General features: G+C 35.6%; 1 protein-coding gene across 1 annotated transcript in view; it reads right to left on the bottom strand.

The window, feature by feature from the left end:
- The window catches only part of VWA3B (von Willebrand factor A domain containing 3B), a 72,018-nt gene that overhangs the window by 18,615 nt on the left and 41,089 nt on the right, over positions 1 to 12,314 (bottom strand). Inside the window, exons 19-23 of the mRNA XM_068681159.1 lie at positions 11,868 to 11,907; positions 11,597 to 11,753; positions 6,909 to 7,024; positions 4,167 to 4,217; positions 662 to 881 (exon numbers count right to left, since the gene is read on the bottom strand). Coding sequence (XP_068537260.1) covers positions 662 to 881; positions 4,167 to 4,217; positions 6,909 to 7,024; positions 11,597 to 11,753; positions 11,868 to 11,907 — 584 coding nt within the window. The remainder of the gene's footprint in view (positions 1 to 661; positions 882 to 4,166; positions 4,218 to 6,908; positions 7,025 to 11,596; positions 11,754 to 11,867; positions 11,908 to 12,314) is intronic.

The raw sequence follows: 12,314 nt of genomic DNA, 5'->3' as shown, positions 1-12,314 counted from the left end.
AGCTTTTAACGAAAAATATTGGTATCAATGAAAAGAGGGGCGTATCTCAAGAAATGTCAGATAAAAGAAGATTGTCTTTTTAAATACTGGCACTATATTTCTACACATGACCTGCTAGGTAGTGTATACTGATACTTGGCATAATTTATAAGCAACCTGTTCATATATTGATGCCTGTATTTTACAGACAGCTAAATTTCAGTGTCTAAATACATGTCATCCCCTGACCCCATCTTTTAGAAGATAGGTAACCACAGAAGATTAAAATGAACCACTCTGACATTACAAGATATTTTATCCCTGTTTATCTGATATTAACTGAAACAAAAGTCTTGTATCGTAATTGTCTTTCACATATTTCTTTCTCCTTTCATATATCTCTCTTGTGCTTGCAGAGGAGATAATGATATTTTGCTCAGATTTGTTTCAAAGAGGCTTGATTTCTGCAGTGCTCTCAGCTGCAGAAGTTCTATTTTACCAGTACTTCCAAAGAGTTATGAAGCCTTGCTCTCTTTTTAACTAGCTGTTTTCCTCTCCCTGTTTGTATAGCATCATATTAAATGCCTAGTTTATAAGTTATTACCACAGAACAAAATTACTGCAGAAGCACATACTGGAGATCAATATCTGGGAAAAAAAAAAAAGCTCTTCCAATCTGTACCTTTTTATTTTTGCTGATGTGTAATTCTGAGTTCTTCTCAATTTCCTTTTTGACAGCTTCCTGGAGATCAGAGGCCTGCTGAATATATGTTAATGCTGCCAGTATCTCATCTTCTAACAATATTACATCTTCATAGGAAATAGGCCATCCCAAATTCTCTAAAGCTTCCAACAAAGCTTCCTTATGCTCCATATATTGAACTGGGCCTTCCTCTTTAAATCTTTAAAAAGAAATAAATAGATTTGTAATTACATGTAGGAGAAATTTTAATTTTGACAGTACTTTAAAAATAAAATCACAACATTCAAAATTTAAATGCAGAATAAAACATCAAATAAATACAATCTATCTTCTGTGTGGCACAAGCTGTTTTATTTCATCTAGCTACCATTGTGTTTAATCAAACAACTGCATCTGGCCAAACTGCATCTCAAGGAAAGACATCTACAGAGCAATTTAAGTGGCTGAGCATAGGCATTTGATGCCATTTTAGATGTCCTAGAATACCTGAGGCATCAATAAAGAACTTACTGATATGATCCAGAAATCATGGAAATCTCTGGTCCTTCTGGAGCAGCAGCTAGCACGAAGTGGCATGCATCTAGATCATTTAAAATGGCACCAGATGTCTAATTAAGTCCTGACTTCCTGCATCAGTGTTGATTGATCATAGAATCATAGAATGGCCTGGGTTGGAAGGGACCTCAAGGATCACCTAGTTTCAAACCCACTGCCATAGGCAGGGACACCACCCACTAGATCTGGTTGCTCAGGGCCTCATCTAACCTGGTCTTGAAAACCTCCATGGATGGGGCATCCACAGCTTCTCTGGGCAACCTGTTCCAGTGCCTCACCACTGTCTGAGTGAAAAATTTCTTTCTAACATCTAATCTAAATCTCCCCTCTTTTAGTTTAAAACCATTTCTCCTTGTCTAATCATTATCTACCTGAGTAAAGAGTCCTTCTCTATCCTTTTTATAAGACCCAATTAAGTATTGAAAGGCTGTGATGAGGTCACCCTGGAGCCTTCTCTTCTGTAGGCTGAACATCCCCAGCTCTCTCAGCCTATCTTCATTGAAGAGTTGCTCCAGCCCCTTGATCATCTCTGTGTCCCTCCTCTGGGCCCACTCTAACAGCTCCTTATCCTTCTTGCACTGTGGGCTCCAGACCTGGATGCAGCACTCCAGGTGGCAGAGTAGAGGTAGACAATCACCTCCCTCGCCCTACTGGCCACTCCTCTGGTGATACAGCCCAGGATGCAGTTGGTCTTCTGGGCTGCAAGCACACACTGCTGGCTCATGTCAAGGTGTTTGTCCACCAGAACCCCCAAGTCCTTCTTTTCAGGGCTGCTCTCAATGAGTTCTTCTCCCAGTCTGTGCTCATGTCTGGGGTTTCAGAAGCCCAGGTGCAGCACCCTGCATTTAGACTTGTTGAACCTCATTAGGTTCACGTGGTCCCACTTCTATCATATCAACTGCACCACTCAGATTGGTGTCATCTGCAAGTTTGCAGAGGGTACACTCAATCCCACCATCTATGTCGTTGATAATGATATTAAACAGTATCAGTCTAAGGACAGACCCCTGAGGTACACCACTTGTCACCAGCCTCCAATTGGACATAGATCCATTGATCATCACTCTCTGGCTGTGACCTTCAAGCCAATTCCTTATCCACTGAATAGCACACCCATCAAATCCACATCTCTCCAATTTGGAGACCAGGATATAGTGTGGATGTCATGATGACATCAAAAGAGCAAGAATCTGCTGCTGCTTATTCCTTTCAGTCTTGTTCTGTTCAGATTTCACTCAGAGATCAGGAGTTTCTTTCCACACAGGGTTCGGGTTATGTCAATGTCCACTACACTGAACAGCCATCTTGAACCTGCACACTGAAAGTATCTATACATGGAAAGCTGAGTAACATATAGTCATTTTGATAATAAACTAACAAACTACACCCCCAAAACCCAGCACAGGTAGCATTCTTTAAATCTCGAATTGGAAGTAAGGTACTTCTTTTTAGTATTCAAGTCAGTCCTGTGCGTCTTCTCTGCAGCTTCGCCAACATAAAATATGAAATCTAGACATGGAGAGAGTATTTAAGCGTCTGTCTTACTAACACATACAACCACGGTGATGCCTACTGCGTTGTCCTACTCTTTGTCACTTCATCTCTCTACACCTCTACGAACTGTTTTGTAATGAAATTATACTGACTGGTATAGTTACTTACCTAGATTTTGTTATCTATTAAATGAATCCTTTGTTCACCTAGAATCAATATTAAGGTAACGTATCTCCTGATCTGGATATCTCAACTATTTTGAATACAATCATAATATTATTACTTCTCCAGTAAATATGGATTTTCCTGGTAATCTAAGATAACCTTCTAGTAAACACTAGTGAATCAGAGAGCTTCTCAATCACTTCTTTAAGGAGTCCTGTGACAAAGTTAGTAGACTTTATTATCTTCTCCCTACAGATTCCTAATGATTTTTAGAATACACCATCATCCTTTTGTTATACATGAACATGATCATTTAAATTACAGATTTAGAAGAGAAACAGATCAAATATTTCAACTTCCATGCACCAACACTAATAATCTTACCACGCCCCTTTAGCTACAGACTGTACAATTGCTAGATTTCTTTTCTTCCTTACATATATGATTGGCCATACCTCACCCACAATAAAATATTTTGGATGTCACATTGTCAGCTTTCTGCACTTTATACCTCACTGTCAGAATTAGCAAACATCTATTCCCTCTTTTTAATTGTATGCTGTTCTTTTGTTTAATAGGCTTCACTTCCTTTCTGCATCAGAATGGGTTTTTGCCCAAAACCGTTCTCCTTTTTGATGACAGAACACTGTAATTTGGCTCATTAGCCGAAGTCTGAAGCATTCTTGTTTTCATTCCTATTTTTCTGCCTAGAGTATTTCCCACCCATTCAGTTTTGATTATTTTATTTCCACGTTATTCTTTGAAGTAAACAGATGCCAACTTCACTGATGCCAGTCTTGTTTACTTAGTCTCTGGTTTTCTAAATCAATATACAGAAACAATCCAGTTAAAGTAGTGTGAATTTTCACTGTGATACATAGTTGCAGCACAAGCAGTAAAGGTGCTTATTATAATTTAAAACCAGCCACTGAGGTGCTCTTTACTGGATGAGAGAAGATCTAACATGATGCCAAAGGCAATGACATGCTGCCCTCCCAAGGCACCGTCACTCAACACTGATCAAGAATAGACTACTGCTGTTCAAATGGAATGCAAGTCCTTTCCTTTAAAAATAATCAACACTGTAAGAAGGTGGTCCAGAATTTAGTATCACTACATATCACACAAACATTTTTGAAACTAAGGTGCAGGCATGAAATATCTGAAAACAAAACAAGTTGTTTAAAGAAATAGTGGCAAAAAAGAAATGTCAGACATTTATGAGCAGCCTTTCAGAGGTAAGTTAGAAAAACAAATGGTGATAGCTTACTTGTCTCTTTCCTCTTGAGATAGTGCTCTCCAGATAACTAGATTTAGGCGCCTATTAAAAAAGCAAAGCAGTTTTGAGGGAATGGAGTTCCTTGTGTATCTGATGATCCCCAAACAGCAAATAAACACAGTTTTTTAAGATATCTGCACTGATTTGTATTCCAAGAGCACTGTATTATTAAACTGCGTACTTATCATTCAGCTATGAAATTATCAACTGAAAGAGAAGATGGGAAAACAGCATCTTCCATCAAGTGGCAACATGACTATTTCAGGGTCATTGAAGGATTAGTGGCAATCACTGCTGTTTCCTGACAAGATTTTGTATGGATGGTTCTATTCAGCACCAGCATAATAAATCAAATAATAGAAGTGATTAAATGCCAGTTAAGTTCCTCCAATTAAACAGTTTCAAAAAACTGTAGCCTAAAGACTCATGGAGAGCAATGATAATTATTTTTTTTTCTGCTAAGATAACCCAACCATTGAGCCATTATGGTTTCTGATTAATTAAACTCTGGCTACATAAAAACTACTGACAGGAAAACAGAAGTGATACTCCCAAAGCAATATAGTGCTGACGTCTTTAAAAAGCACCACTAAACCTTCTGTTTTTGCTTTGAGACATAAATCATAAACTCTTATTAGGTCATCTAGCTCACAGTTTTCTCTATTAGCTTCTAAAACAGTTAAGCCATCACTCAATTACTTCATTTCACACTACAGAAATAAACCTCTACCAATGATCCTAATTGCTGTAATTACAGAAAAATGCACTCCCTTTGGAAATACAAGAACAGATTCATTGTTAGCAAAAATTCAGATTGCAACCATTAGACTTTTAAAACCATCCTAGTTTTACTGTTGAGTATAAAAAAAGACCATTAACACCAGATTCTGAATATCAATTTCTTGTGGATTAATTTTATCTACTAGAAACCAAAACCAAGCACATCTAGAATGTAAATTACTTAGTTCATTCACAATTTGTAGTCTCAGCATGCTCCACTGACTATTTCATGCTTCTAAATGTGCACACTCGTAACCAACTCATTCATAAATGCCTCTGGCTATACAAGATCATGCACAGTTTGAAGCTCTCAGCCTTTTTCGCCTTCAATATTCTCTTTGTTAGAGTATGAAATTTCTGTCCTCACCACTTTTTCACCCCTTAATTTGATGCTAAGGTTAATCCATATATGGGGAAGATATTGTCATGCTTGCTCCCACTCTTGAAACTGAATGTTCTGACATATTGTCTCATCTACAGATGTCAGAATAAATTTCTGACTAGTCACTATTCACAAAGCTGAATTGCAGCCTTTGCAAAATCAATTACTAGAAAAGTGGTGTTGCATTTATAGCAAAACAAATTTGACTGGCTTGCTGTTTCACACGTAGAATACAAGCAATGAGAAGTCCTTTTTATGTTGTTAATGATCTTCTATTGTAAATATACCTGATTCATTACTCATTCATATGGTGGTAAAGATAAGTTAACTGTATTAACAGTCACCAAAGATTTAAGGAAGCAGTGGACAGTGTTGTGAAAATGCTCCTCAGGAAAAGGTCATCAGAGTTTAACCTGAAAACATCTTTTTTTTTTTTTCCTCAAAATTGAAGTCAATAAATATTAAATATTCAGTAGTACAGCACAGCAATGAAAACCTCAACAATTCTTCAGAAGTGAGTCAAAAATATACCAGTTGCCCATCTTCCTGTCAAAATGAGTGTGAAATCCAGATTTCTCTAAGTTCTTCAACAGCCTGATAATAACAGCATTGTCTCAATAACAAAATAATAACAGATTTTTCTTCATCGAATTCCCCTGATATTAGACATAGCAAACAGCATTTTCAAATCATAATTTTTGATTTTTACCACAAAAGGTATATATACATTTAGCAATAGGAAGCAGGAATGAAAAAGAGAGTTATTACATGTTTAAAAAAGAATTGACATTATCATATTGCTGCAGAGAAAAGAAAAACTTAAAGGATCTCAATAGCTTTCATCAAAAAAACAAAGACTAAACGCTTGCCATCAAGGGTTTTTTTATCATATAAAATAATTACATCTGTAAATATTATTAAAATACAGCCTGAGAAGACATCTCATTTATTAAAACAATTCTAGTCAAAGCTCTTATAAAGTTACTAAATGATATCAGTAGTCAAATAATTTCATTACATCAAAAAAACTGCGCAAAGTTAAATCAAGGTAAAGATATAACTTAGAGATCTAATGTCCTTGCCCTTGCTTTTTACTTCTGATGTGCTCTTATCAACATTTAATTAATAAGTACAACACATATCTCCTTCTCAAAAATATTAAATTAAATTAAATTAAAACAATCAGTATCTTGAGAGGTGGACCCATGCAAACCTTATGAACATCACCATAACCAAGTGCAAGGTCCAGCACCTGGGCCAGGGTAATCCCAAGCACTTCCAGAAGTAAAAAAAAAAAAAAAAAAAAAAAAAGTCATTGACCAAATAAAATATGAACAACATGTTATTTATTATCTCCTTGTCTATTATGTTTGTTGTTTTTATCATTACTATTATTATGAATTTTGTGTAAAGAATATAAACGTTTCTCTTATAGGTTAATGGTTGATTAAAGTTTGTCAAAGTATGGAATTTCCAGTATCAACCAAAGAATTTGTATGCAAGTATCCACTACATAAGAAAATTCTGAAATTAGACTGTAAATATGATACAATTCTGATGAGTAGACTTGCCTTTCATAGGATTTAATTGCTTTTTCCAGCTTCTGTTTATAGGCATCAAGATTCACTGCCTGAGGATTAATTAGTGTGATCCCCTTCTTGTTGCTAAAATGGGCCAATGGTAAAATCTGTGACACAATAAAAGGCAAAGGTGTTATTTATCATACAACTTTTCCTCTGTAAGAATAAAAGAATGGCAATGAGTCTATGTACAAGGATCAGAACAGACAGAAGGGACATGGAAAGGCTGCAGAAACAAAGCTGTGAGCACCTCAAAGAAATGGCCATTGAACGTCAGTTAATGACGGACATCTTGTGAAATGATATAATTGCTTTACACAGAAAGTTGCAAATCAATTATTTTAAGACAAGGCAAATCAAGGTTATTAATTAGTTAGTTATTAATTAGGTTAGTTTTAATTAAACCAGTACTCTCAAAAAACCTCACTCTAATAATGAAAGAAGGGACAGAAGCATATTCCAGATTGTACTGCTTTAAAGCAACACTCATCATAATCATAATTATTGTAGACAGATATGGCAATTACTCTTATTATGGGGGACCATATTTTCTAAGGAATTAGAGGACCAAAGTGAGAGAGATTTTTGGCTACCACACTGATCACCAAAGAGTGAACAAGTTGGATATTGCTCACTGCAACTAGTCTTAATTGACCACAATAAGGATTAGGAACCTAACCAGGTAGTTCAGAATCAGGAACCTCCATACCTTCCAAAGCTCACAACGTGACATCTCCATAAGCCAAATTCATTATAAAATAGCAACTCACACAGTTAATAGTATATCTTAAAAAAGCAGAGAAAAGTGTGGAAAAGGATGACAGAAAGGAGGAAGGATGCCTTCCCATTTCTCAGTCCAAAGTCCCACCATCCTTCAGCCTTTTAAATTACTCAGCAGTTCCTATAAGAAAAGCTATTTACTCATCAACGCCATTATGATGACTATAAAGAGAAAAAATACAAGGAGAAAATGGAGAAATCAGAGAATGTTACTCTCCTCAGAACTGTTTTTAACACATATGGTTGAATTGGAAGCTTCTCCAAGTGCCTGTCTGAGATCAGGATGTAATGACAAAAGGATGGATGAGGTTCAAGTTAAATAAAAATAAAATCACCGTTGAGGGGGATAATGCAAGCAAAAAAAAATAAAGCAATAACAAAACTTCTACATTTGAGAACATTTTTCAATGATTTTGTATCCATATATGTGTGTTTGAATCATCACAACCTAGCTAGATTCCAAATTATTGCTGTAGGATCATTTTTTTGGGAGCAATGATGTGACTTTATATTCCCTATTTGCAGCTGGCTGTCAAGTGGCAAACCTCTTTCTGAAGACATCTTCTCTGATTTACAAATCTCTGTCACTTCAGTGCCAGACCACATCAAAGCTCTTCATATTGGATTAATTTTAAGATCACTTAGAAGCTAAGGTTAATGGGAACACGTCAGTGAAGTACCTTTCCAGAGATGGATGAAGGAAATCTCTGCTCACAAGCCATGCAATCTGCCTATCTGTCATTTCCAGGTGGAGTTTGAAAGCTGGAAAGCAGGGAACTAAGAGCAACCCCCATCCAGCCCTGTGCTGCCATGGTTGTTGTCTGCTATATTACTCCGAATAAGTTTATAAAAGTTCAGGAGGGGGTCACCATGTGGAAGCCTTCTCTCGTATCCCTTACAAATTCCCAGAGCAAATTCAAGTACAAACAGCATCACGTGAAAAATGAATATTTAATACAGTTTGGAAAACACTCTAAATAGATTGTGAAGGACAGACAAGCATAAACACATTATTACAGTACTGCAGAATAAAACCAGAACAGAATGTGTTCTTAGCAAGTAGTAAACTTCAAATATTATGCATACTTTCAGAGCAATGGAAACTGCTCATGAAGTCAACTGAAATTTCACAGATTCAGCTGAAAGAAATGACAAGGAAGATTTTTTAGTGCCAAAATGTTTTGTCATTTTCTAGATTAAATACTTAAACTTTCATATCAAAAGAAATGACTTGTTTCAAAATGACTTTTATTTCAAAACCAAAATTTCAACATTTTGGAGACAAAACTAAAGCATAATAACCCTAGAAAAATTTGTTTCGACTGAACAAGATATCTTGGTCTGGCTGAATCTGAACTTAACTCTCTTGAGTAAAGAATTGAATCAACAAAACATTACTTGCAAAGCTGTATGAAGATGACTCATTTTGCAAAAATACAGGTGGTTCTATAGGGAAGGTTTGCTCCAGAATTACCACAATATAATTCAGATAAAATCCCAGATGGATTTTTTTTTTTCTGGATATGAATCTGATGGATATTTTAATGAATTAATTTCTGTGAAATAATTCAGGTGAAACAAAAAGGTCACATAAAATTGGGAAAGGAGGTCAGCCTCTGCTGTTAGTGAACAGTTGTCATAGAAACCTTTTGCTTGCTTCATCTCTAAAGTGAGAAAACTGCTCACATTTAGTCCATCATCACTGCTAGCAAAGGCTGAAAATAAAACTTATACCATCCCCAGAAACTCAGTCAAGGATGTCTGCATTCCATACCAAGAAAAATTAGATTTCAGAGGAAAGAATGCAAAAATGTCTGTAAGTTTATTATCCTCAGTGAAGTTTTCTTGACGTACCAGAATAATCAAGATAGTTCTTGGTCCAGACCAGATTCATTCCAGAGGTTCCTTTCTAAAACCATTTTGTGATTCTGTGATTCTTCATCAATCTTTTAATCTCTCCTGTTTAAGCTCTTAACTTATCTCAGAACCTATTTATTGCTTTTCGGTATCTCATGAGCTCTACCGGTTACACCTGGTTGGCAACCTCAAACATTTTTCTCCTGTGTACCGCTTCAGACCCAGAAAAATCTATACCTCTACACACAGAATAATTCTCCACCATCCAAGAAACTGAGTGTTTCTATGCAATTCATGGGGATTATCAGGTACAAAAGTAGTAAAAATGATTTATTTTTTGTATTTCTATTCTTGAATCTAAAGAAAGCCCATACCTAACTGTCCAGACCATAACAACTGTACAGTAACACTGAACTTAATTCAACACTGAACGAGGCTAGCATAAGCTCCCATGAACTACCATTTAAAAAACACCTCTGCTTGTACTTCTAGGGTAGTAGTGTAGTACCCTAGTGTAGCTGGCCAGAGAAGCTTTGGATGCCCCATCCCTGGAAGCGTTTAGGCCAGGTTAGATGGGGCTTTGAGTAACCTGATATAGGGGAAGGTGTCTCTGTCCATGATAGGGGGGTTAGAATTAGATGGTCTTTAGGGTCCATTCCAACCCAAACCATTCTATTCTATTCGCTGAAACACAGCTTTGAAATATTTTTAAAGACTATTAGGTTATACAGACTAGTGTTTTTGCAAAAAGCAGTTCAAATGCAGCTCAGGATTATCTTGGAAATGATTCAAAGGAGTATTCATTCAAAAAGGTGGAAGAGCTCTACTTAGTAGCCATACTCAGAAGAAGATGGAAAAAGATGTGACTCCTCAGAAATAGATCAAAAGAGATATCTGAAAGCCACACTGTTTTTTTTGTTTGGCATTTCACTTACAGTAGATTGTTTTGTACAGTTTTTAGTTACTGAATGTCCATATAAAAATCTGCATATAAAAATCTGGATATAAAAAATCTATGTCTGAAATGTGAAAATGTATATTTTTGAGTTTCTAATATAAAATCCATCTTTTTAATTGTATAAAAAACAAACAAACAATCAAAAAAAACTCTTACTTAAAGAAAAAATACCCAAAGAACTTGGTTTTGACTTAGTTTTACTAAAATAGAGGATATGGGTTTGCTTCCACAATCTGCATGTTGTTACAAAACACATTCAAAATATAAACATGAAAATTTTTAAATCTATGGATGTGTATGTTATAAATATTTTATTTGATTGTATATCACAGCCTATTCCAAAACACCTTTCTTAATCGTTATTTAAATAGATGCTGTTTAGCTTTGTATTTTTGCTTTGTTCAGAGAAGCAGCTTTTATTACTTAAAATAAGATGCAACATATTTATAGGTCTTCCATAGGATTCGTAAGAGGAATTAATTTAGAGAAACTTGCCAAAAAATGAAATTCCTTTAAAGGGAATGGCAATTGAAATTTTAAGACACATGATTCATCATAAATTTTGCACCTCCAGAATCTCACAATCCTCTACATCTATGAAAATTAGATTTTACTTACTGAATGCCAATCCTTTTCAAAAAGTCTTTAGAGTACACATGTAAAACCTGAGAATGCATCAATCTACAATCTATGCATCTGCACATTTTTCCAAACAACTTTATGGACTTAAAATACAGTATTTCAGTGAAGTAATATGAATGAGAAGTGGCTGTGACCCTCAAGCAATTGCTGGGTACCTGATGGCTGCACACTGCCATCAACTGGTAACTGTGAAAGAAAAATTATACATGTAAAGCTGTAAAATTTAAAAGTCCACAAGAAATACTATTAACTATCAGTTTTGTCTTCTTACTGGTGGATGAATGAACATTATTAGATACACACTATACATTTCGTGCACATCAGCCATCTGCCATGAACACTAGACAATATAATTATGAAATTTATGGAAATGAGTAAAAAAAATCCTTTTGGAAACAGTACAAAGGTTTATGTTTACTTTGAAACAGCATAAACACTTTACCTCATCAAATACTTTAGAAACTACATGCTTGTCCAGAACTGGGATGTATTTAGTACCATGAGGGACAGCTGTAGGAGCTAAGGCATCCATGATGGTGAGTCGCCTAGCAACGAGGCCATGAGTCTTTAACCAAAAAGCTGAAGAGGTATCTAGAGAACTAGAAACAAGAGACTGTAAGATGAAGGTAGAAATGTATTTGAGAACTTTCAAAAGACAAAAGAAGAATATAAACTAAATTTTGTGTGATGTGCCTTTAGATGCACTCACATACCTTGTAGATGTCCTTTTCACAGTTTTCTTCATTTTCAGATCTGAGACAAAACATTTGCATTTCATTATGTTATAGTTTTTGTGCACACAACAGCATATATACATACACTGACAGAGGAATAGCATAATTTTCTTATTTGTGCCTACTAGTAGTGTCACAAGGACTACAAAATAGCATTCATTTGCTAAATCAGTCAATGAGAATAATGTTTCCTGTGTCTGCTGGTGCTTGATCAATGGTAACAGTATTACTGTGCGTCTCATGAGTCCTAATTAACTAATGAGCAAATTTATAAAGTAGACGGTGAATAATTTATTTATTTTTAAAAAGACTTTGAATTTTGTGCTTATTTATTCCTGTAACCCAAAATAAAGATTAACCAGTTTATTCCCCAATTCAAGATGCAGTACCAAGCACTATCACTAAAGAAATGACAAGCAATAGATA

This window comes from Anas acuta, chromosome 1 (genome assembly GCF_963932015.1).
Source record: "Anas acuta chromosome 1, bAnaAcu1.1, whole genome shotgun sequence".
NCBI lineage: Eukaryota > Metazoa > Chordata > Aves > Anseriformes > Anatidae > Anas > Anas acuta.
This window is presented reverse-complemented; position numbering and strand designations above follow the sequence as displayed.